This window comes from Sinohyriopsis cumingii, chromosome 2, assembly GCF_028554795.1.
Source record: "Sinohyriopsis cumingii isolate HCF-2022 chromosome 2, ASM2855479v2, whole genome shotgun sequence".
Taxonomy (NCBI): domain Eukaryota; kingdom Metazoa; phylum Mollusca; class Bivalvia; order Unionida; family Unionidae; genus Sinohyriopsis; species Sinohyriopsis cumingii.
The window spans coordinates 61,354,251-61,380,948 of NC_142962.1; the positions used below are offsets into that span (position 1 = coordinate 61,354,251).

The window sequence follows — 26,698 nt, forward strand, 5'->3', positions numbered from 1 at the left end:
CGCATATTATATAGATTTTAGCAGGTTGTTGGTTTTTCTTATAGTTCAATTTTGCCACTTTTTAGTGCGTGCATCTTAATTCGGTGTAGTTCTCTTTTCCCCGTTTGTTGCACAGGGAGATGAGAGCTTTATTAGGTTTTAATTGATGTACCGTGGTACTCTTGTATTTCTAATCATTATGTAGACTTTTGGGTAGTATTATATTTCTTTTAGTTTCTTATTTGGCTGGGTCAAATTGTTTATTATGTAGGTATTATGTACCTTTGCTAGATCTTAATGTGTTACTTGAGTGTGTATATTATTTGCTCAAAGCTGGTTTCAGTACATATCGCTGAAGAATTTGCCCGGGGTCAGTCTTCATGAAATGATCCGTGGGCAAATTGACCTCCTGGCGCTCTATGTCAATTTGGTGTTGGGGCAAACATTTTCCTGCCATCAAGCAGCGGGATGCTCTGTAGTGGGTACTTCTGAGTCTGTCTGGAGGTTTTCTGCTAGTCCATCAGGCTTGTTCCTGTATATATAATTATTTCCTTAGGATTTAATTTTGAATAAGATGGTTATACGACCGTGGCACAGATTCCATCATCAGAAACTTTAATAACCGTCTGAGGTGGAACCTCTGTCACATTCATCGTTCATCTATTAATTTACGTCCGAATTTTAATGTTCAGTTAGTACTGTATTATTTCTTTATTAAAATATAATTCCAAGTCAAATTATATTCTAAGTAAAGTATTTCCTTATTTTTGTGTTCAATTTTATTTTAATTATTTATAAAGAAGAGGTTTGCGAATAAATCCCTTTCGGGTATCATTTTCTCATATGAATTTTTATTCTCCGCCCCGTCTTTATTAGATAGATATCTTCATATTGATCTAAAAATTTACTAGTTCATATTTACGAAAAAAGAATTATAAGGGAGGGTGAGTCGATATGAGTCCCTTTTCGGGTGTCAGTTATGATTTCTCACATCGAGTAAGGTCTAAACCCTCCTTTTATGGCATTCTGTCTTCCTTGCTATGAAAACTTTCACCAAGTTCTGTCCTAAAAGCCGATCTTGCTGATGTCGCATTTTATGCTGTGTAGATACTGCCTTCAACTTTAAAATAAATACAAATGACTTATATTAAAAACCCAAATGGCGAGTGAATAATGCTAATAATGATTGTGGGCAGGCAATTGCAAGTTTTGCATACAATTAATGTACTCTAAAATGAAGCCAAGACTTATGTGGTTAAGTTATCAAGGCGAAAAAAACTGCACTTTCTCTCTGTAGGGCTATGGATTATGCCCTTACGGACAAGATGAGTATTCAATTAAACAGAAAAGTATTGGCTACACTACTGCTTGATTGAGCTCAAGTAGCTTTGGGGTAGGTTTTGCGATAAACACTAAATCTGCGAAGACTGGAATAAAAGGTACTTACAGGGTTAAAAATGGGTGCTGCTGGGTACATAATTGGGCCTGGTGGAGGTGGGTATCCGCCTGCTGCCCCAGAAAACTGGAAAGACAATGATTTTGTGTCCAGAAATATGCCATACTAGCAACATTAAGAAAATATGTGTTTATATAATGGAAATAAAATATATTTGGATTAGTACCGAGCACAGCTTTGAACATATTTTTACTGGACATTGAGAATGATTGAAATTAAATTCTCCTAAATACATCTCGAAGTATTTCTTTATAATAAAACACGTTCAACACATTTTCAAAACTACTGTCATTATTTCAAATCATCTTATTTGTCAGATATTATATATTACAATTTCACAAAAATATTTAGTTATCAGAAAATAAGAAGACTGATATGTAACAACATGTAGCAAATGATTATTATAAATTTATAAAGTTAAGGCACATTTTAATTTGCACAGAAATAAACATTAAACAACGAGATTTTAAAGATAAATTATCTGCATTTAAATGTGTTAGACATACATAAAATTAATAATGAATTTATCTCTTACTGTTATATTGAGGTGCATACTAAAATAGAGCAATATTCATCACTGAATTGTATCTTATCATATAGTGAACAATAATTTTGATTGAACACTATATACGGTATACGGAATTTATACACCAGTTTCTTACCATATAAGTCGAGTCCAACAGCAAACAACATAGATCCTGATCTGCCACCGCATAATGCGCCGGCAAATCAGGGTCTATGATGTTTGTTCTACTGATTACTCATAATAAACTATATAAACCAAGAATTGCAGGCACATCATACGATGGCAGATTTGGGTCTGTGAAGTTTGCAGTTTGGGTCAACTTATTAACGATTATAGACAATAATTCACAGGACCAAACGTTACCATTTATCTCAAATAATTTGAATAATTCTAACGGGAACAAAATAGGAGCGGAAAATCAATGAATACAATATTTAATTCTGTGATCTCAGTTTGTTTTTTTGGGCGGTTTGTGTTGGGGGATGGGGTAATTGTTGCTAAAGATCTATATGACAAGAACTGATATATACAAATATTCTGGATCCAAGAGTGTACATTTTGGCGTCAAAACATGATGAAATAGATTTCTCAAATCCCTAATAAAACATTTACACATTCAAAATGCATGTAATAAATGACATTTACAAAACAAAAATGGCTTGAAATACAAGTTTATGTTGGTAATTAAATACTCCGAATATGCTTTTTTTCATCGAGTATATTATGGAAAGTGATTTTGATATTTTAATTTCTTTACGGATATCCAAGAGATGTGATCTCTTCTACTTGTGAAAGAAATGTAACGGACACAACATTCCGTCAACGTGCTTACAGACAAAAACAACTTGTGCTGCATGCTCCGTAAAGACTCATGGGTCGTTACACATTGGGAACAGAAACCAGTTACAGGATATTTTTCCTCGTAAAGTTGTTAAAAAAAATCACAACATAAGTGTAATTGAGCGCATGGAACACAAATATTCCCCGTCCATCAGTCGAAATATTACTCGTAATAAGACACGTCACTGAATCATGAAATATCAAACGTTCATTACCGTACTGAAAATATTGGTGGTGTTTAACAGCACATCATGTGACGAAAGGCTATATCAAATACATCTATGCCGACCTGACCTGGTTTGAGAATGACTTCAACCCGCACCTATCCGGTCGCAAGTCTGGTATGCGAACCAATGAGCCACTGTGGCTCCTACAATGTAATAAATATTACTTAATTGGTCACAACGACCGATTATAAGGGTAATGGTACATTCGTCGAATTTGCATTCGTCAACATATTTCCTGACTTTGGCGAAACAGAAGTAAACATACGAACTATTTTAAAAGCCACTAAAGAGAGAGCTGGATATGATGGACTTCTAGAAATACATTATTTCAACAAGTTTATTGGCTTCGATATCAACTGAGGACAGGGAATATATTACTTTAAAGAAATATCTAACCTTGGTTAACGCCACAGTTACAATATTTTGGCACTCTTGTATGCATGTACCCAAATAAACAGAACCCTAAAACAGGACACCCTTTCCAGTCAAAGAGACCAGGAACAAATCAAGCATTGTGATCTAACTGCATGCCCAGGAGGGAAGACAGTTTTGGCAAAATAAACCCCCAGAAATTAGCAAATTTCAATATGCACTCGAACACTCTACGGATAGCAAAACATCCTCAAAGTTCTTTTAACCTTAATGCAACGGATGTAGAGGAACATGATAAATGCCTTTTCTTGTTTGAAATACATGAATACATCCATACCTATGTCTTCATTGGTATGGTGCAGTTGTAACGCGCTTGCTTTACGCCACAAAGGCCCCAGGTTCAGTCATTATCTGCTGAATGTGCGTAGGTCGGTGATTACCGTCACAAAATTACTGGTTCTTGTCTCCTAGTTCTAATGCTTACACCAAAAGAATAGAGTATACTATGCCAACATCTAAGCCCTTGAGATTGATTTGTACAATTTATGCACTCTTGTTGCAAGATGAACATAAAATAAATAAAATAACATTTTACTAGAGACGGGCTTTCAAAATGGATCTGGTGGATTTTGACGCCTCCTTCAACTACGAGATGAGTAACAGCTGAAATCGGTGTTCTGTGTCTATATTTTCCAAAATGTTGTCCATTGACAGCGACCTGTAAAACAGTATTAGGTTAAAATAAACGCTTTAAGTATAGCTTGTTTGTGTACAAAAATATAAAAACCATCTGTTTCCTGAAAAGCATATGTTGTGTCACACACAAACTTTCCGAACCATGTACAATATCATTGATTGTTTGCCTATCTATAAACAGCTTAGAAACACATCCTTTCAATAATGAATATTGGGTAAAAAGTTCGATTAAATCTACGAAACAGTGAAAAACGCAATATAAGGGCTAAAACATGGCTAATAAACTTGATGTTACTCTGACATATTTTTTATCAATGCAGCGGAAAATGGAAAATCAACCCCTTCAACAATTATGAACCGATTACATTTATGATAGCTACAGTCTCTGTTGTGAATATGCATGACATTTTTGTTCGTGCTTTACTCGCAATATCCATCATGTTATGATTACATATGAGAAATAACAACATTTTAATAACATTTAAGAAATGTCACTTAAATAAACATAATTAATTTTACTTTGTAAGAAACGCTGTTATGAAGCATGTCATTATATATTGTGTTGACAAAACAAAGTCTGATTAGCCTTGCTAATTTCAAGACCAAAAAATGATCGTACGTTTCATGTGCACGGGGAAAATGTATATATATATATATATATATATATATATATATATATATATATATATATAGATATATAATGGTTCAGTATAATGTAAGTCTAAATAGATTACCTACATTGGCTATATTCAACATAGGTCTCCTGAAATGTGTAGGTTTGATACAATTCTAAACTTTTTTCGGAACAAAGAAGTTATTTTCTTTCCAGGAGAACTATGTTTTAAGAATTTGTTTCAAATAAGGCCTGTGTGATCTTTTCAAGGTTGTACAATTTTACATTTCTTAATGTAAGTCTGAAACATGAAGCAATGTTCTGTCTAATGTAACTCTAAACTATGTAGTAATGCTTTAGTCGAATGTAAGACTAAAACATGAAGTAATGGTTAAGTCTAATATGTCTAAAACATATAGTAATGGTTCTGTCTAATAGAAGTCTAAAACATGTAGTAATGATTTAGTCTCATGTAAGTCTAAACATCTAGTAATGGTGCAGTCTCATAAAAGTCTAAACCATGCAGTAATGGTTCAGTCTAATGTATGTCTAAAATAAGTAGTAGCGGTTCCTCCTAATGTAAGACTAAAACATGACTTAATGTTTCAGATTAATGTAAGTCTAAAACATATAGTAATGGTTCAGTCTAATGTAAGACTAACATATATTACATGTTTTAGACTTATTGGACTGTCAGACTAAACATGTAGTACCGTTTCAGTTTAATCTAAGATTAAAACACGTAGTAATGGTTCTCTCTAATAAAAGGCTAACATATATCGTAATGGTTCGGTCTAATGTAAGTCTAAAACATGATGTAGTCTTTCAGTCTAAAACATGTAATGATGGTTCAGTGTCATGTAAGTCTAAACATGTAGTAATGGTTCAGTCTCATGTAAGTTTAAAACATGTAATGGTTCAGTCCAATGTCAGTCTAAAACATGTAATGGTTCAGTCTAATATAAGTCTAAAACATGTAGTAATGGTTCAGTCTATTGTAGGTCTAAAACATGTAGTAATGCTTCAGTGTCATGTAAGACTAAACATATAGTACTGGTTCAGTCTCAGGTATGTCTAAACATGTAGTAATGGTTCATTCTAATGTAAGACTATAGCATGTAGTAATGGTTCATTCTAATGTAAGACTATAACATGTAGCATTGGTTCATTCTAATGTAAGACTAACATGTAGTAATGGTTCATTCTAATGTAAGACTATAACATGTAGTAATGGTTCATTCTAATGTAAGACTATAACATGTAATAATAGTTCATTCTAATGTAAGACTATAACATGTATTAATGGTTCAGTTTAATCTAAGACTATAACATGTAGTAATGGTTCATTCTAATGCAAGACTATAACATGTACTAATGGTTCAGTTTAATGTAAGACTAAAAATGTAATGATGGTTCAGTCTCAGGTAAGACCAAGACATGTGTTAATGGTTCGGTTAATAAGCCTAAAACATGTAGCAATCATTCAGTGTAATATAAGTCTAAAACATGCGGCAATGGTTCAGTGTAAAGTAGGTCTAAAACATGAAGCAATGGTTCAGTTTAATGCAGGACTAAAACATGTAGTAACGGTTCAGTCTAATGTAAGTCCAAAACATGTAACAACGGTTCAATCTAATGTAAGTCGAAAACATGTAGTATTGGCTCAGTCTAATGTAGGTCTAAAACATGAAGCAATATTCAGTCTAATGTAAAACTAAACCACGCAGTAATGGTTCAGTCTAACGTAAGTCTAAAACATGGAGTAACGGTTCACTGTTGCGAACTCAGCTTGTGACTCGGAAATAAAACAGATGAATGCTTGTGTAGTGCCTTGGTCAGATGGTACGTCTAGAAGTTACACATTCATAAAGGCGATTTCAGCTAGTAAATTTATATAATAGCTCGTACGTGGGGAGTCTTTCTGCTATCTTTGCAAATGTCGGGCAGAGATCAGTAAAATATCGATACGATTTATCACACTTAGCTTTTTAAACCTAATGTCTTTGCAATGTATACACATTTATTTTGAGTTCATCAATCTTACAGATTACGCTCTTGCTCCCCTCAGTTTTAGTATGAAGGATAGATTCATGCATTTTTATAATTTTTTTCTACCAAATGACATCCTCCTACCCATTAACCATCCCACAAAATCATTATCGATCCTATCTCATCCTTGGATACGATAAGATAGCCAGACAGATATCTAAATAGTTTTTTTTACTGCCCGTTGTCCATGTTGAAATAAAAATATATGGACATCTCCAATCGCTTAAATTTAACCCTACAAAATATTCAAAATCTCGATTTTAGACAAAGTCGCTGAAATATTTGCGCGCGATAAAAAGTCGCTTTTTTGTATTTAGAAATCATAAGAGATATTTTTTCATTGATTTATGAGCAAAACACGCATTAAGATATAACTTCACAACTTTTGTAATGAAGTAGTAGAATTGAAAAGAACACATTATCGTTGAGAATTTTATTTAAATTTTACTTTTATTGTTTCAATAAGGTAATATGTGATTTATCTGTTTTCGGAAAATGATATGTATTCCAAAATTTAATAAAGTACCGTGCAAAATCAAAACGATTTTAATGACTGAATATCGGTTACGCGTCTAGTTAGTATCTGACATGAAATGTCTTTTTATTCATTTGGTAGCTGTAAAATGATTAAGTGTTACAAGTACTGTCCAACAATTGTCAATGCATTGTACTGTCAAATAATACCAGTACATAAAAGTTTATTCCAAGAGCTAGTAATCGTTGAAAGCATATTGTTCAGTGAGTTACCTCCCATTGGAACGCATAACTGCCAGAACACGACGTGCCACGATTAAAAACACTTATTTTATGCTCTCATACAACTCGGCATGGTCGTGGTTTGTGTGTGTGAGAGAGAGAGAGAGAGAGAGAGAGAGAGAGAGAGATTGAGATTGTTCTTTATATGCCCGCTGTTGTTGTTGTCTGGGTTTAACGCCATTTATCAGTGCAATATAGGCTATTTAGATCATAGAAACCTGTATAACAGATTGAGAATGAATCCGGAAAAACAGGTAAGACCCACTTATCCGTGGGAAGCTCCTGGCAAGCTTTCTCACATACTGACACTGGCCGAGCCCGAAACGCCATCCCACGCAGAGGTGAGATGGCAATGATCGGTAGAAACGAGCGCTTTTGACCACTCGGCCACCTGGTATATATGCCTGTAATATGTATAACAGTAAAACGTGGCACTGGATGTACCTGGAAAAATATCACTTGGAGGCAGTTTATACAGTGGATTGTCACAGGGGTCATTATAAGTTAAGGCGGTCACAGATAAACAACCACCATTGCCCTTATTACTTAACTGACAAAAACAAAATAGCCAGAGTAATTTTGTATCGATCATGTTTAAACCATCTTTTATAAAGATCATCGATTATTTCGCAACCAGCGTCTTTGTTTTGATGTATATAGCTTGTTTCTTTGAGGTCAGAATTTTTACTCAGTATCTTGATACATGAGAAACGTGTTGATTTCATTATTTGGAATAGAGTGGAAAGGGGATTAATGTTTTTTAAATGTTGAAATACAGCTGTAATTCAAGGAAGGATGATCAGTCTGCGAAGAGAACAACCAGGAAAATGAAATTTTACAACTTTGAATGACTGAGTTTGACTTTCATGCTGCCCTCCGAGGGTTTTCATGCGGCCTAGGAACAAGTCATCATTCGCATTGACTCTGTTTGTGTTACTCTGTTTATCAAACAAATCTGCTTCTTTTGAAGTTTCAGTTTAAGTTTTCAAATATTAACATATTAACAACTGAAAATTAATTAGATGTTATTCAAAAAACTTTTTGTTTTTGCTATTTCAAATATTAATTGTTTTACTTAATGAACTATGCGGCCCGCGACAAGGTGTAAATTTGTGCGTGCGGCACTTGCACTGGAAATTTTGCCCACCTCTGAGCGTCCGTCTCGGAAGCGGGAGGTTGTGGGTTCGATCCCCGACCGAGTCATACCAAAGATTTACAAAAATGGTACTAACAGTTGCCTCGCTTGGCGCTCGGCATTAAGAGTATAGTGTTAGGACTGGTCAGCCTGGTGTGAGGATAATGTGACCGGGTGGGACATCATGCTACATGTCTGCGGCATGATGCCCCAGTGCTGGACATCACTATAAAATGCCACACTGCAGACATCGTAACGATATGACTGAAAAATTGTTAAAGCTACGTTAAAAATCCTAATCACATACACGACCACACACACGCATGCACTGCAAACATGATTCGGCAATTCTGGAGTTTATGACATCTGTTAACATAGTAAAGGACAGACGAATTGGTGGAGGGTGTCCTTTGCGGAGGAGGGGGACTCAGATTGTGTTGAAAAGCAACTTTCGGGCAAATATGGCTTGAAAAAATATTTTTGCTCAGATTTGCTTTACAGAAGAAAAAAAAACAGTTTATTTTATCCAGTATTTCAGGGGAGGAGAATCTTGAGGTAAACAAAAACAAAATTCTGGGTTGAAACAAACTCTAACAACACATACACACCACCACCATCCACTCACCCAACCATCCACCCCACCCCGGCCGAAAATAACAAATGAATTAATCTGTCAATAATATCAGATATCAGCGTGACAATGCACTCATGCAAAGTTCAATTCCACAATAAATAGCTGATGTTCAACGATACGCCCAAAACCGTAGTGCCGTATATTACGATATAGCAAACCCACAGTACATTGAACGAAAACAATCAAATGGTAGTGGAATGAACATATAAAATTAATACTAAAATGAAACAAGTCTACAAACACCTGCAAGCAGTCAGATTATCAGCAAATTAAAATCTGACTGCCAGTCTGTGTTTTAAAATTCCCAACTGCATATTTTATTTTTAGGGGTTTTTGTTTGTTGGGCATAATTTCAAAATCAATTGTTTTCATGGCGCTCGGGGACTAAGTTTTTTAGATGCGCCCCTACTTTGCCATAGAAAATAGTTTTTATGTCAGTTACCAACTTCGCCCGTCTCCCCAACCACCATCTTAATAAATCGTTTGTGAAGAATTACCCCAGTTACACTAAAATGATGGTGAAATACTATGAAAATTTCAGCTGCAGAAAAATCTCGAAACAGCGCCCCCTTCACCTGGCGCCCGGAAGTACTTGTCCACCCTCACACCATCCCTCGCGCCGCTACTGGCAATGACTTAAGTGCAGAATGTGTTATTTATATCTTATAACGAGGACAAAAAATGTTATGATTCTTTACTTACCAATGTACTAAAAATTTTAAGAAAAAACAACTGTGCAGCTATGACTGGGTCAGCTAATGTGGTTTGTATCTTGGCAAGGCACTTTACTCCAATTGCCTCAGCAGTAAATAACCTACTTGTGTAGTTGTGCTATAAAGCACCAAGCCAGACCAAAAATACTTTTAACGCCGACATGAAGAGTACATAGCCGTTTTGTAGTGAGCTTGAATCTGTGATTAGAAAAGGCACACATGATCCAGTCAATGCGCTCTTGTGCAAATACGAATAGATGATAGGCTAAAGTTTATATGACCCAGGGGCCAACAAACCTTATGGAAGCGATATCTTCTGAAAAAGTATGAGCTGTGCGTTGCTCGATTATCCCAAACGTGTATGGACAATATATTCTTATTGTACTTCCAATTTTCTGTCATTAGCCCTTGTCCATGCTTTGTCTCCATTTTGAACAGTGTGTTGAAATAAATCACACTTATCATAGTACATTAAAATGATCGAATCGCAACTTGTATTTTTATTAGCATAGGTTTTGTGCGATAAATATTACGCCATAGCATCGTCCATGTAATATCAATGTGCTTTTTTCAATCAAAATGTGCAAACATGAAATGATAACAAAAACTAAAGTTTATAATAATAAGTATTCTTCTCCGAATTTTACATTATTTGGTAGGGAATTGTATCTTCAGTGAAATTATTTGATGCTAGAATGTAAACATAATCTATCAGCATAGTAAACACAATGTAGTGCAAGAGAGAGAGAGAGAGAGAGAGAGAGAGAGAGAGAGAGAGAGAGATGTAAAAATGATTATATCTAGTTGTAAACAACTGGATGCAAATACCTTATACTTATTATCTTTGACCAGTATTTGGACATCAAATATCTGGCCTTGTTGGAACGGAAATCCTCCATGTCGTTCTTCAGGACCCCATGAACTTCTTGATAGGGTGTTTCTCACGACCTGATTCTCGTTAAATCGAGGATTGAACCAAAAGGGTATCTCACTCCGCTGATTTATGTTCGACCCACTTTGCAAAGCTATAACGAATCTGAAATGATAAAGGTAACTAACTACCTGCGAATTTAATATAGAATACACGCAGAAAGCAGTAATAGACTGGGTTCATGGTAAATTTTGTTTTTTTAACTAAACAAATATATAATAATACACTAATTCACATAGGCAAAATTGTAAAATGTTCTTGACATCATTCAGTATTGAACTTAACATTAATCAATGGGTTCATCTCCTAGGTAGGGATTTTCTCCACCCAAGAAAGTATAAAACATAATGCATTTAGAAATTGCGAACCTTAAAGGATATTTACCTGAGTCAAACTATGCCTAATTGATTTCCTACATGAAATGAACGGATATTTTTGTAATCATTACTTAATTTATGTCATTAGGTTCACAATAATTTTAGTAATACAATGTCTTAATGGTGCCCTGAGAGGACAAAAAGTACAGAAAAAATAGTTATCATTAAAAGAATAACAGTAACTGTCGCATGTGATTGCAGGATATGGTGACTGAAGCAAGTTCACTACAGGAAGGAAGAAACAGAACTAGTAAACTGCTCCATGTACAGGAAGAAAATTAATTGATTCTAGTGTGTGGGAATTTTTCCTTCCTGTTTTCGGTTTATGAATCATGGTTAAAATGCTTTGTTTCCTTCACTCTTGAATCATATCACAGCACGGAAGTATTGCATGTGCTTCCTTAAACACGCAAATTATTTATTATTATTTGGTCGGTGCAAGACCTTATCTGGTTTATATATACGGTTTAAAGGAATATAATACACAAGAATAACATTGGTTTCTCTTTTATTTTTTTTAGGAACCAGTGAAAATGGACGAGTAATGGATCTATAAGTTTCCAAAAGCTATTTGTTCTATTTGCTAAATATATAAAGTTTTAAAACATTGTAATGCACCCACCCCATTTTTAGATTATTAATTGGGGGGGGGGGGATGGCAAAGAAACATGTCATTTTAACAAATGAAAATTTGGCTAATTGAATGAGTATCTAAATTTCCACACGATAATATTATATTAAAGTTTTAATAATAGATTTAAAAGCAGTACCCTTTTTTGAAATTATAACTACAACTGCAGATCAAGAATGATGAGAATAGTTTAGTAAAATTTGAATCACAATTTTATGTAAACCATCTTCTCTTGAGACTTATACAAAGATTTTAATTTTATATTAAAAATTTTCCCTTTCGGTCCTCAATGTTAATTTAATATTAAACATTTTCCATCTCGGTCCTCGATGTGAATTTTATATTAAAAAAGTACCCTTTAGGTCCTCGATGCCGATTTTATATTAAACATTTTCCATTTCGGTCCTCGATTATAATATACAGAATGAATTAAATAAAAGAAATATTTTCACAGAAAGAATGTGTAAAATCAAGATCATAGAAAATTAGAATCTCCTAAATACTAATACTATAAAGAAAGAAAAAGAATTTTTTAACATTCATTTTCCACTGAGGAGAAAGAGCCAACATACGGTTGTGATACACGATGATCATGAAGTATTGAGCACACAAAATAATTGTCAAATAGTATTAAAGCAACGTGTTAGATATATAAATATAGCTTGAAAACCTTTATTTTTTTTATACAGAGAATGCAACCGTAATCGCGTTAATTAACGGTCAAATCTGTGTATGCAAGGACAGCTAGATCCATGCCATAATAACTAAATATTTCATCTAATAAAAGAACAAGAGATATGTCACATCAAAACCTGTAAAATAAACGCCAGAATACAATACTTACTGTGTCTGGTGATATTCAGGAACTCCCTGAATGTTAATTTTACTTCCATTCTGTAAACTGATTGAGCCAACATATGGAGTTGGCTGAAATATGAAAAGTATTCATGGACAGTTACAATCGAATTTCAAAAACCTATGTGGATTATCAATACAGTTACAACTGTCTGCCATCTCGTACCCATTGCTGGATAAGATAAATTATATATTCAACATTATAGTAAGTTGACATAGAAAGGTTTCATTGATCCATCAAGTAAACACTTTTCTTGATCAAAGAAAACTCTGACAAGCATCTCATAACCCTTTGGAACGAGCGGCGTGCTTCTACATTTGGATAATCCTTTTTATTTTCTAAAAATCAATAATAATCTGATCACGTGGTCTTATACAATGCTAATAAACTAGCCTGATAATAGCCCTACAAAGAAAGCGGTAGAGATGGAGTGGTAAAGTATTTGCCTTAAAATTTATGTTTTTGAAACTTTAATACAAGACTGTATCTTTAGGAATTGTGTACTGATGACTAATTTCGCAATTAGTACCAGGTGCGTTTCTGACCGGAATTATCGCTGTTCATGTACAACCTGAGTAGTATGTGAGCGGGTTATAAAGCAGACCAGTTATATTTTGAAATCTTTGTGCTTTCATGGACTTATCAGACGAGACACAAGCTTAAATGTACACATCTGTGCAAACAAAAGAGTTCGTGCTTTGCAACTGCCTGATGATCAATAGTAAATGATGGATAATATTAGCTATGTGGTATATATTGGTCGCAGTTACCTACTTTTGGTATGGTGGTCTGCTACCTTTATAATGCATGCTTTCTCCTATTAATTTTTATAATTAAACAGGCTAATTTGTCCAATACCAGACGTAACGATACCAGAAGTGTATGATTACTGAAGCTTAAAAGGTAATTTACATTGACCAACTTTTGTAAATGTTGTTATATTCTCACGATGAGTACACATATTAGGTTTCATAATTGTTAAAGCATCAGAGCTCAAGAAACTGACATAAACATTAAAGGTTTAGATGGTCATTTTAGCATGAAATAGGTCACAGAAACCTATCTCCTAATAGGAATATAGTACTCTTTATATTTTGTGTACACACCAAGTTTAATATCTAAACAAGCTTTAGAGAATAAGAAACTTGTATAAACTGAAATGAGTACAAATGGTAAATAGAGTATGAAAAGTAGGTCAGATTTATCTGTATAGTATGGTATATTGTAAAACAAATTGTCAGAAAAACAAGACAGAATTGTACCTTGAAAAGAATGTCACAGTGATTTATTTATTTATTTTATTGGGGGGGGGGGTGTCGGTCGCGTGTTAGGTTGCATAAGCATATAAAGTTTCAAGATTGTTCCAGAAACAGTGCCCATGAACTGACTTAACCATACGATATGAGTACTGTCAATGAGCGTGAAAGGAAAACGATGATATTTACTTTCGGTATGGTGGTATTGTAATTCTCAGGTTGCAAGCTTATGCGTACATGGTCTTTGGAACGTTACAAAAAGGTCACAGTTGTCTATTTTTGTTGTGGCGATGTAGTATTTTACAATGAGTTTTTAATTTTGTGGTATCTGATGCACGATGCACGTCGGAAGTCTACAAGCAACCGTGTATTACAAGTTGTAATGACTGCAAGCAACAGCGTATGAAAAAGTTTTCATATCTGCAAAACAACAAGTGCAAAATGTTTCACAACAGTGAAAGAAACAGTGTATGAAAATGTTTCATAACAGCGGAAGCAACAGTTTATGTAAATATTTAATATCCGTACAAGCAGTAGTGCAAGAAAACGTTTCATGACTATGCAAATAACAGTGTATGACAACATTTCATAACAGTAAAAGCCACAGTGTATGGATACGTTTCATGACAGTAGAAGCAACAGTGTATGAAAACTGAACCAAAGCTCAAATTGTGCGCAAACTAGCACCAACGACGCCAATGATGACAACGCTGAGAGCATTGTATACCGCTCCTGCTTTTCTGAGCAACGAAAAGTGACATTTATTTGTTATGTCATCAGAATAAAGCAGGGAAAATTGATGACATTATAAAAATTAAAGTTCTATAGAAATACTAAGCTGGATGATATTGTAGTATATTTGCATAGTAATTTTGGTAATATCTGGGCATGACTGTATAATATATGGGTATATTTGTCTTGCATTAGGGTCTATTAAGGTCTGTTCCCGTTGCAAACTGGTAGTTGCTCCAATATGCAATCGTCTGCAACATATGACCTCTTCCTGCAGTGTGGGAGCGAGACTTTGAATATTCGTTTCAGATAATTATGCTTAACGCGAGGAGGTTAGAGAGGAAGGGATCAGGGAGGTAGGGAGAAAGAGATAGAAACAGAGCTAATCCGATTTAGAGAAAACAAGGGATAGGTATCCTGCAATGTTGTATCCTCTATTTTCATGTGTACTTCCATTCATTAAACGAAGTAAATGCCTAGGAGACCGTGTGTTATTACATCCCAGGTATGTTAAATACAATTATAATGCAAGGTTATCTTGTTCGAGACCTGTTTTATCGTTGACGAATTTACTTCAAATGGTTTTACCAAGAAGTTCACAAGGAAGTACTGATTCAAAACACAAGTATTAACCGGAAATGCAATATGGATTATAGTGTGTATTGTGAGTCTTAGATAGAACGATAATGACAATCAATCCTTTTCTAAAAACAGGATCCAGCATTGCAGAGGCAATTTACAAGAATAGTCAACCGTTTTGAAGAGTACTTACCGGATAAGAAATCGTTCCCGACATTTTAGTGCTGTAACTGTCAGTGAATTCGTTAAATATTTTCAGCGCCGCTTGCTGTCATGTATGAAAAACAAGTTATTATTATTCAAGTGGAATTGGTCACGTGGGCGACACTTAACACCCCAAATACACATCAATTCTTGGTAAACACCGCCAGTATAATGACTCACCTTTACAGAGGAATGTACTTCACCTTAACCAGGGAAATTGGGTTGCGTTAAGTACATAACCAAGAACCAATATATTTTCTTTTTATTCTTATTATTTAGATGTCATTTTTATCACGTTACATAACATTAGCCGCTTGGATATGGTATCTTTATTTAATTTGCTGTCTTCTCGTACTGAAATGGTGAAATGTATATAGACAGTATAACAGTTTTTAAAGACAGTTTTAAATGGATTATTTGTGTCGGGTTTTCGCCATTTTTCAAGCTATGATAGGCTAGTATATTTTAGTGAAGGAAGGACCTGGTAAGAACCGCCGACCCAGGGCAAGCTGTCTCACGTACCCACGTTCGAAGAGCACCTTAGACCATTCGGCCACCCGGAGCTCCTCAAATAGATTAATACAATGTCACCTCGAGTTCTCAAATAGTGACGGAAACGACAGACGACATATTCTTTCTCCCATAATATTTTTATTCAGCGCTGGTTTTTCAGCTCACGCACAGTGACATGTACATCGTTTGACTTAATCTTCTTCAAGCATGTCGTAACCTGTTGCGCTTATCAATCTAACATGCAGTTCTGCATGCTATGGGCCTTTGTAATAAAAGGTGTATGCAAGAGCCAGGTTTTTATAAATGGGTGCATGCAAAAGCCAGGTTTTATTAATGGGTATATGCAAAAGCCAGGTTTTTATTAGTGGGTATATGCAAAAGCCATACTTTTATTAGTGGGTATATGCAAAACGCCAGGTTTTTATTAGCGAGTATATACAAAAGCTAGGATTTTTTAAGTGGGTATATACAAAACCTAAGTAGGCGTACACGATTGAAAATTATACAGCTGACTAACATTATACCGCCGACTAAATAGTAATAGCGATAATACCTTTGTGTAACACCTGCATTGTGATAGATATGTTTACTTGAAAGGTAATACAAAATAAAAAAATCATTCTAGATCTCTGATTTTTCGTCTTTTACTGAACCGTCCGCCATGCACACTCCATTACATATTAGTAGCATGACACTTTGAGCTTTATTGTCTCTACTTCTATCATTTGAGGTTACTCAACTTTTCATTTTTCTTTATTTATTCATTTGTTTTATTTAAATGTCCCTTCTATTTATAAATAATACAGATTACTTTGTACTGGAGATACAATTGTCGGTAGTTCAAATAACGTAATTCTTTAACTATTTTCAAGGACGCTGCCTTCTTTCCTTCTAAAAGCATTGCACTGTTCCCCCCATTTATAAGGCACACTAGTAGTGAATAGGGCCACCCTACGGACAATGGGAATTAGCATTAAAAACACCCCTGGGCCACTCTACGGACAATGGAAATTTAACATGGCGAAAAATCGTGGGCCACTCTACGGACAAGGGGAATTTAACATGGCAATAAATCGTGGGCCACTCTACAGACAAGGGGAATTTAACATGGGATTTTTTTTTTTTTAAAAAAATTTTTTTAAAAAAGGGGTAGGCAATGGAAAGGCTATCTCTTTTCGAGAAATATGGCTGGCCCTGAAAAGGGCCTTTGGGTTTTCTTCTTCTAATTTCTTCTTTTCCTCCACCAACTTCTTATTTTATCTCCAACACTCTTTCTCTTCTTTTTTTTCTCCTTCTCTTCTTTCTTCTCTTCCTCCTCTTCTTTCTTCCTCTTCTCATTTTCCTCTTCTTTTTCAATTTTTTCGTTCCATGTTCTTATTCTTATCTTTTCCTCTTCATCCTCCTTCTCCTCCTTGATCTCTTTCATTACACCACTAATCTTGTCCTTTGCTTTCCTTAAATTGTTAATTTCCATCTTTACACGATGGGGACTATAGGAATAATGGTCTTCAACGAGTCTTATTAGCATCTGTTCCATTATTCCTAAGTTGTCTAAAACGTCTTGCAAGGTTTGTAATTTGTCCATTTGGTTTGACGCCATCTTCTTTTTATTCTTTTTATTCTTTGCAGAATGGTTTGAACGACGAATACTGTGGGTTCTTATACGAAAAGCGCGTACGTGAAGGAAAACATCCCCCTAAAACATAAAATGGATCTTACCTAGATGATGACCAAACATCGCGCGGACGTGAAGGAAAACATCCCCCTACTTTCTCATTTCATATAATATAACCCTAACTATACTCTCCACATTTGCTAAGAAACCCATAATCTACTATTCACACTAACATACCTGAGCTCTTACAAACCCACAAACACATACACTTCCACTATTAATAAAGAGTTAGTGTTTATATTCACACTACTCTACCTACATACATTGGCAAATTGATCTTTATTTCTTTTCTAGAGTATTGGGTAGCCCTGAAAAGGGCTGTTTTGTTTGGAACTTCATGGGCACCTGGTTAATGGTGGCACCTTCCAGGCCTGGCGCCACATACGCATCTTATCCCCCAGTTACTTTTTACCTTTTGGGGGGAGAGAGCAGAGGCAGGATACGTCGCTTCAGAATCCCAATTTTCGCTCTCTGGGATTTTGAAATTTCTTCTCTCCTCTTCTTTGTATCTTCTTTCTTCTTCTTGATATCTTCTCTCCTCCTCTTCTTTGTTTCTTCTTTCCTCCTCTCTTATCCTTCCCTCCTCGACAATGGCTTCCGCGGCCAGTTCATTTAATATGCGCCTGGCATATTCCAGATGCACATGAAGCTCCAACAGTTTCTCAAGTCTCGTGTTCATTTTTTGGTGTTGATCAATCAACAAGGGTAGCTGGACTGCCAAACGAGTTTCAATTTATACTGAAAGCGCGGACGTGAAGGAAAACATCCCCTAATAACATGAAATGGATCTTACCTAGATCATGACCAAAAACAACAACAACGCGCGGACCTAAAAGAAACACTCACTCACTTTTTATGCTACCCATCACTATTGTAAAATTTTTTTATAAATCACTTCAATAGACTATCCACTTACGCAAAGCAATCAAATCTAACCCCAAATATACACCTCAAACAGCCCAAAAAAAACAAACATCATTTTAATCTACTATCCACACCAACCTACTTTATCACTTACAAACACTAACACACAAACACATACCCTCACATTTTTTTATAAAAGAGTTAGTGTTTATTTTCACACTACTCTACCTACTCACATTGGCAAATTAATAGTTATTTCTTTTCTAGAGTATTGGGTAGCCCTGAAAAGGGCTGTTTTTTTGTTTTGCTATGGCATTCTTTTTTAGTTTCTAAGAATGCGATGCCCTCTGAGGATAGACTTTCTGGCGATAGGTCTGCTTCTTCGGAAAGAGAAGAAGAACTCTTTGGTGTCGATACGGCAATCGACAAAGCCTCTGTCAGGTTCAGGTTGCTGCTGCTGCTGTTCTTGTTGTTGCTGTTGCTGCTGTTTTTGAAGTCTGTACTTCTCTGTCCATTCTTCTTTTTCCCTGTTCACTTCTTCTCTGAAGAGCTCTTCTATTAGGTCTTCAGTGATTTTTAACATTCTCACATTCTCTATTTCTTCTGGCTTCGGTATCAGACTGTGTCTGACCCTATGCAAATTCACGTAGGCTTCGTTGAGCTTAGCTAGTTTGGAGCACATCTTCGTAGGAGGATGAGTCGACAATGGATGGTTTGACTGGGAACAAACCGGTTCTTAAAGTTAAAGCGCGGACGTGAAGGAAAACATCCCCCACACGGTTTTCGAGCCGCAACGTTCATGAGAGGGATAGTAAGAAATGAAAGAGCATCAATCCAACATTCTTATAGCTAAACAAAAGACAAAGGCATTTTTTTCAAAACACAACATTTTTTATTTAAAAATCACTTAACACTAAACAACAACATTTTTAACAATAATCCAACACTATAACATCAAACAATTTTCTTCAAATCACAAACATTTTTTCTTCAAATACTAACTACTTTGAACAAGGCTGACAACGTTGTGAATGAAATTGTGATTTCCACTGTTGGAAATCATTAGGCCATTGATGGACACTACGTTTCCTAGCTTGAGACAAAAGATAAGCATAATGGTCACAAAACCATCGGTCTACTTTCACATCGTTTCTAGCAGAAGAACGAGGATCGAAATGAGTCACTAAATGTTCTAAGGAATAGCCCAGGCTGCGATGATGCAGAAAATACACACAATATTGTCCACACACCAAGGAATCTGTGCCTTGTAATTTCACATTATTGAATCGGGTGGTTTGAGCATTTCTTCTCATAAAGTCAATGATATCGTCTTCCAAAGGGGGCAATCCGTACGAATCGAAATATTCCACACATCCTTCTTGAGGAAAGTAGATGGCTACCCAGTGGGTTCCTGGGAGATGACTGTCGTCCGTGTTGATCACGTAAGCTTGATGGTCTTTAGGTTTGCGATGAGGGAGTTCATCTTTAGCACAGACGACAGGATTCCAAGAAGCCGTATACGAACTGTGGTTCAAAAGGTAATAAAGTTCCCAGGTATCCATTGATTTGTGTGTGCTTTTTTCTTCTTCACAGGTAATAATAAGTTGTCAATTCGATCCTGACTTTTTGCTTGAAAATGTCTGACGAATAAACGGTTATTCGTTCTGTTTCCTCACTCTGATTCAGGAGAGCTTCGATACGATGGATCTCTTGAGTGGTTAATGGTGGACAAGAATGTTCACGCAAGTCTTTATACCACTGGTGCAACACGTCTTTGTTCGAGATGAGACTCCAAGCTTCGTCCAGATACTCGTCCAATTTTTCTTCTTGACTTAACATCAGGCATTTATCGTGTTGAATTTGACTGGGATGATCGTTTTGACATCCATAGCAATTTTTCTTGATCAATTCCGTCATTTTGTCGACCAAGTGTTTGGCAAAACAGGAGACTAAATGGGCTTCTTGTTCTGGCCATCTCGACTTCATCATGACAATTTCTTCGTCTTGGGATTCTCCTTCCACGGTCTCCTCACATTCCATGTCCAAAGTTTCTTCACTTTGTAAAGAGGGATAACAGTCTTCCATGGCTTCTAGTAATCTAGAATGACTTCTCTCAAACTGTTGATTTCTATGGTATTATCGAATTCTGCATACAGGATGACGTTCACCGTCTCTGGTAGACCAACCGCAAACTGAAGTTCCACACGAATCTGGCCAGATTTTATAGGGTGGAAATGTCCCTCGTCGCTGCCCTGGTCAGGAGTGAAATCGAAAGCCCACAAAGCATAGCCTCCTGCATATTCGTCGTACGTAATGCCGTGACTGGTGTTAGTTCCTAACTGTCCGGTGGCTTCGTACAGGGACAAGTACGATCTCAAGTAATTCGACTTAGTCTTATCGGCGGCATGAAAGACAGGTTCGAAAGGTCGGGTACACAAGGTCTTGCCGTCGCGACTGACTTCGATCTTGGACACTCTGTAATGTTGAAACTGAAAAGGATTTTCGTTGTAGACACCATTGAAAGCTGAATTCTTGACGATACCAACAATCAAACGTTTGGGTAACTGTCCTTGGAACAGATGATCTTCGATCTTGGATCGGAGTCCAGAGGCAATGGTGAACGTTTTCACTTCTACGCGTCGTATGGGATACTTGGCGGTTGTTCTGCTCAATGTCTGACTGATGTCGTTACCTACTTTAGGTAACACTTCCACACGACGCACATAAAGTTTGGCTTCTTCGATGGTGGTTTTGTAAGTGGCATCAGCAGCACCAGTCATCAAATGGAAAGCAGCACTACTGCGATTCAGTCTCAGGCGGACATCCACCCCGTTCAGCAAATACTTCTCTTGTAACCACATGTCCAAATGCAAGCGATCCATCAGTTCTAAACTACGACTTAGATGAATTTTCTTTCTTCGTTCTACAAATCCCGTTGTATTTGGTTCATCCCCAGCAACAATTGTAGTTTTGTTGAACCTATCCGCTTGGTCAGGTTTCCATACCACGCAAGCATCCAGATGAGTGTTCTTGGCTTCTTTTCCGTACGTCAAGAGATTTTCCAGGTACGCTCGATAAGGGTAAGTATCCATGCTGCTGCTGACCAGTTTGTTATTCAAGTACAAGTCCACTTCGCTAAACAAGGAATGCATGAAATTGTTGACGGGAGCTACTACATCATCATTGTCTATGGCACCGTTGTTCGCTTCGGTTACTTTGACTTTCAAGTACAGGTAACTGCTATTCAGATCGATGTAATCTTCGGGCTGTCCTTTGATTTCAAATTCGATGGGAGCAGAATCGGTCAATGTGGAGATGGGATTAAATTCCACCCACTGGGATTCTTGCATGGTCATCATCGTGGGGGGCATGGCAAACAGATCCAGTTCCGTCTTGGAACAAGCACAAGACTCTCGGTGCATCATTTTTTTCTCTTTCTCAATAATCGAAAACGTCTAAGTCTCGAACGGTTCTTCTTTTCTTGGCCTTTCTCGCTTGAAGTCTGGTAAAAGGGTGTTTTCTTCTTCGTCGTCTCTTTCTGCCTTGTCCTTGCTGAATGCCAGACTCGGTAGCGTGCAGGGCATTTATAGGTGTGTCTCGTCGGCCCAAAATGTCTTTTCCCGTTTGCAGCAAGACATTTTTGCCAGCCCTCATGAAGGCTTCTTTAGGGTTTTGTTTGTCGATGATGACATTTTGGAGAAATTCTTTGCCTTGCGTCAGTGCCGCATCTTTCAAGGCGTGCAATCCGCGTGTCACCATCGGTTTCAACACCGGGGCCACCGAACGAAAGGCCGATTTTAACATATCTCCTAAACCGTGTCCTCGCTGTCGTGCAACCCCTCGGTACACTGGATACATGACTTGCTTACGAGTCGTGAGAGAACCGTTTTCGAAAATGGAGTTTCACCGTGACTTTTCCTTTGGTGAATGAAATATTTTGTCCCAGATCTCCTTTTATAGCAATGTTGACCGTGTCCAAATACGACTTGCTGACCGGCAAATAGTGAGGATGGACAAATTCGCGGTGGACGTGGTAAGTGTTTCCACCTTCCTCGTCAGCGTTCGTGGCAGAATCCACTTTGAAAGGAATGACACGCAGTAACGGCACGGAGGTGTGTCCCACCACGTTGTATTCCACCACATCGGAATACACAAACATCAAATTCAGTCCTTGGTTCAGTTCTACCGGGGTACGAAAATACTGGCCAAAAGACTCGTTGCTGTAAATGACGGTTTTTTGGGCTAGTGTTTGTTCTGTTTTCTTCCTCATCTTTATGTCACCACCCAACATGTCAAACAATTCATCATTAAAATAGAAACCCATGATTTTATCCCCCTCAGGAAATTTGATCAGGAAGCGACGAGCTGTTTTGTGGTATTCCAGGGTGACAGTTTTGTTCCTGGTATTCTTAAAAGCTTCCCCAAACACGCCATTAAACTTGGTGGCTATGGTGTTGATCAAATGTTGACCACTAAAATAATAACCTGGGGGAATGAACAACTGATAGTCGGTCCACTTTGGATTGTCTTTGTTAGGGTTTTTATGCTTATATTTACTATTGTCATCCATCCACTTTTGCAGTTGTTCGTCATAAACTTCCACATCAAATTTATTTTGATTGGGAAGGACATTGAGGACTTGGGTCGGGTGAATCATTTCGACTAAAGCCACTTCCCAATGGGCTTCGTGATCTAAGGGGATGGCTTGAGGTAATTTGGCCGTGTAACAGCACAACGTGTTGTTGGGAAACACCTCCATGGAACTGTCACTGGGTAAGGTTAAGTAAAATTGGTTTTGGTGACTCATAATTCCAGAGTTCTGTGGCTGTCCGAGGGGTTAGTGGATGTCAGAGGCGTGTCTCCGCCCAAAATGGGGTTCTGGTTCTGGTTGTGGTTGTTGGTGGCACTGGACACAACGTTCCCGTTCGAGGAGAATTTCAGGGAGGGATTGGGAAGCAGGTAACCGATGCAACTGCTCAATAAAATGGTCCACAATTGTTTGTCTCCTTGTTGCAAACTCAAATTGGCGATGGCTGCCCCGATGACACAATACACCACGAAGATTTGGCAGAAAAAGACGATTTGCGTTTTAGGCACACGTTCTCCACACCACACCCACAAGGGTTGTTTTTGTAAATCTTGCACAGAAGAACTAGGGGAAGAAGGAGTGGTCGACGTAGCTGCGTCTGCTGTGTGAAAGGGCATGATGGTCACTTCTTCTTTTTATAGTCGATGACTTGCGAAGCGTCGATCCAAGAATCGAAACTGGGTGGATATCCTTTCCAACGTACTTTGACTTCTTTGACACGTCGTTTACCCACTTTACGGGTTCTGCGTTCGAGAATGCTTTCGATGTCGTACACGTCGTCTTCTTTTTTGGTGACACGTTGTAACTCGGGCAAATAAAACGTTCCTTTGAGTACTTCTCCGTTCATGTCTTCCAATTTATAGACGGCAGGATGACGGCCATGCACTCGTCCAGTGACGCGAAACAATTCGGTCGTCCAGTTAGGTAAGTAACCTTTGTCGAAAGTGCGTTTGGTTTTGCCAATGCGCACCCAATCTCCTACGGTCAACTCACCACTTTTCTTGGGGACAGCCCTCGTCGGGGACGTACCAAACAGGCGCTCGAACACCAGCACTTCGTTGTCGGGAGTCACGTCTTGCGGGGCACGTCCGATGCTTCGATGGTAAGATTGGTTGTACGCTTGCACCAGGTGCGGTAAGATGTCGATGTACTTCAGAGTGTGGTGATGCGTAAAATATTTCCACATGCGTTCTTTCAAAGTGCGTTGAAAACGTTCCACGATGCTGGCTTTGGTTTCGGGATTCTCGGTGGTAAAAAAATGAATGTCACGTTTCTTTAATTCTTTTTGGAAAGCTTGGTTCAGAAATTCGGTGCCTTTGTCCGTTTGCCATCGAAGAGGGTGACGACCGCTTTGTTTCAACACCCGTTGCAGGGCTCGCACTAACTCGCTGCTGGATTTGGAAGTCAAGGGCACGACCCAGGCAAATTTGGAAAAGACATCGATGACACAAAACAAATATTTGTAGCCACGATTGTAGCTGGCCAAATGAGAGACATCGGCTAAATCGGCTTGCCATTGATGATCGATGCCTTCCACTCGGGTGCGACTTCTGGCAAACTTGCGTCGAATGGGTTTGTGTAAAGTGTAGGTAGCTTGTTCTTGTAACCATCGTTGTACTTGAGGTAAACGGAGACTTTTCTGTCGCGTTTTGGCAGCACGATACAATTTTTGAACTCCTGCGTAACCTGCAGGATGGGAGGGATCGTAGTAAATGCTGGCTAAGACTTTTTCCATTTTTTATTTTTTGTGTTGGTGTGTTAATAAGTCACCCACTCTTCGGTGATGCTACTTTGGGTGGGTCGAAAGGGTGGTTTGGAAACGGATTTACGTGTCCGATGGGCTACGGGAGTAGAAGTCGAAGGTAGTGGTGGTGGAGGTGGAGGTGGCAATGGAATGGCTTTGGTTTTCTTTTCTTTTTTCGCTTCTGGTTTCCCTTCTTTCTTTTTCACTTCTGTCGAAGGAGGCGTGGACATCATCTTTTTAACCCAAGCTTTCATTTCTTCTCGTTGGGGTGTGGGGGACGGGGTCAACAAGGATGCTGCAATTTTACTCGAAATGGGAGCTGCTGACGGTGTTTGAAACACTTCGCGCGTCTCTTCTTCCTCAGGTCTTCGTGGGGTAGCATCTCTGGTGACGGTTGGGGATGACTGTAGTGGTGATGGTAGTGGTAATGATGATGATGGTGCTGGACTTTTCATCAAGGTCTTAAAATCTTTCAAAGTGGGTAGAGCTGTTTCGTCTAAAGCTTTCTGGTGAAAGAGTTGCAGTCGTTGCAAGAGTTGACCGTACTTTTGCGATTTTTCTGTTTCGGACAAATCTTGGCGATCCATCAAGGATTGCAATTCGTGTTGTAACTGGGACATCTCGCTCAAATTGGGATTGAGAGGTAAATGCGGGGTGCGTTGTTCTTGCCACCGATGGTATTCCATCCATCGTTTGTAAGGCACTAAAGCTAGTTTTCGTCCTTCCATGGGGTTGTCAGGGGTCGATTCTGAGATCTTGGGACTTCCGAGGGCCTTTTTATCTTGCTCCCACCAGTCCTCCCAACATGGTTCCCAAGACTCCTTTCAGTATGGGGCCTAACAAGAGAGGTAAAATGCCTCCACGTTGGACCAACATCTTCTTTTTTTGACGAATGGGAATTTTCTTTTGAACCATTTTCCGAAGAACGTGACGATGTTTGCCTAAGCATTGTTTCTGGTGTTTGGACAAAGGGATCGTGCCTTTCAAGACGTTCAAACAACATTCGCACACGGTATCGATGACCTCTTTGGAGGCCGTTTGAATGAGTTTTTTTCGTAGGGGTGGAGACGCTTTGGACAGGACAGATAACATGTCCCCATGTTTGGCTAAACGTGGTGGCAGTCCTTTCCTTTTCTTTCCTTGGGGTTTTCTGGAGGGTGACATCTTTGAGTCTTTAGGAGCACCTAAAAACACTGATATCCTACTCGGTCACAGGCCTTTTTTATACTGGAACGCGTCGCCATTGATTGTCTTTACGTCGTATCAGTTTGAGGACAGGCATGACACGTCGTGCAGGGGTACGTAACGGACTAAATCGAGCCAGTTCTTGCTTGGACAAATCCAGTAAACTTTGTAACATGCCCGATCTTTCATGGACTTTGATTTTGGGAGAAGGTACTTTGTGAGCAGCAGCCACTGCCGCTAAATTGGAAGGTCCTGCCACTGGGGAAGTTCTTTTGGGGGTCATCAACGGAGAAGTTCTTGGTGTAATCAACGTCTCCAAGTACTCTTCAGTTCCTGGTGACATCAACGGAGAAGTGGACAAACGTGAGGCTGCCGGAGACGCTGTGGCAGGTCGTGGCTTGCGAGTGTAAGGTTGCGTCCTGGCCGAAGTGCCTCTCTTGCGACTAGTTTTCTTCTTCTTCTGTGGACTTTTCTTTTTCTGGGGACTTTTTTTCTGTTTCTTTTTCTGGGGGCTTCTTTTCTTTTTCCGGGGTGATGGTGGTGGTGTCTGGTAAGAGGAGGGTCCTG

General features: G+C 38.0%; 1 protein-coding gene across 1 annotated transcript in view; it reads right to left on the bottom strand.

Annotated features, from left to right (window-relative positions):
• The window catches only part of LOC149805012 (galectin-9C-like), a 29,624-nt gene extending 13,905 nt beyond the window's left edge, over positions 1 to 15,719 (bottom strand). The window contains exons 1-5 of the mRNA XM_089946487.1: positions 15,552 to 15,719; positions 12,780 to 12,862; positions 10,825 to 11,032; positions 3,996 to 4,118; positions 1,427 to 1,501 (exon numbers count right to left, since the gene is read on the bottom strand). Coding sequence (XP_089802613.1) covers positions 1,427 to 1,501; positions 3,996 to 4,118; positions 10,825 to 11,032; positions 12,780 to 12,862; positions 15,552 to 15,575 — 513 coding nt within the window. The 5' untranslated portion in view covers positions 15,576 to 15,719. The remainder of the gene's footprint in view (positions 1 to 1,426; positions 1,502 to 3,995; positions 4,119 to 10,824; positions 11,033 to 12,779; positions 12,863 to 15,551) is intronic.
• Between the last annotated feature and the right edge of the window lie 10,979 nt (positions 15,720 to 26,698).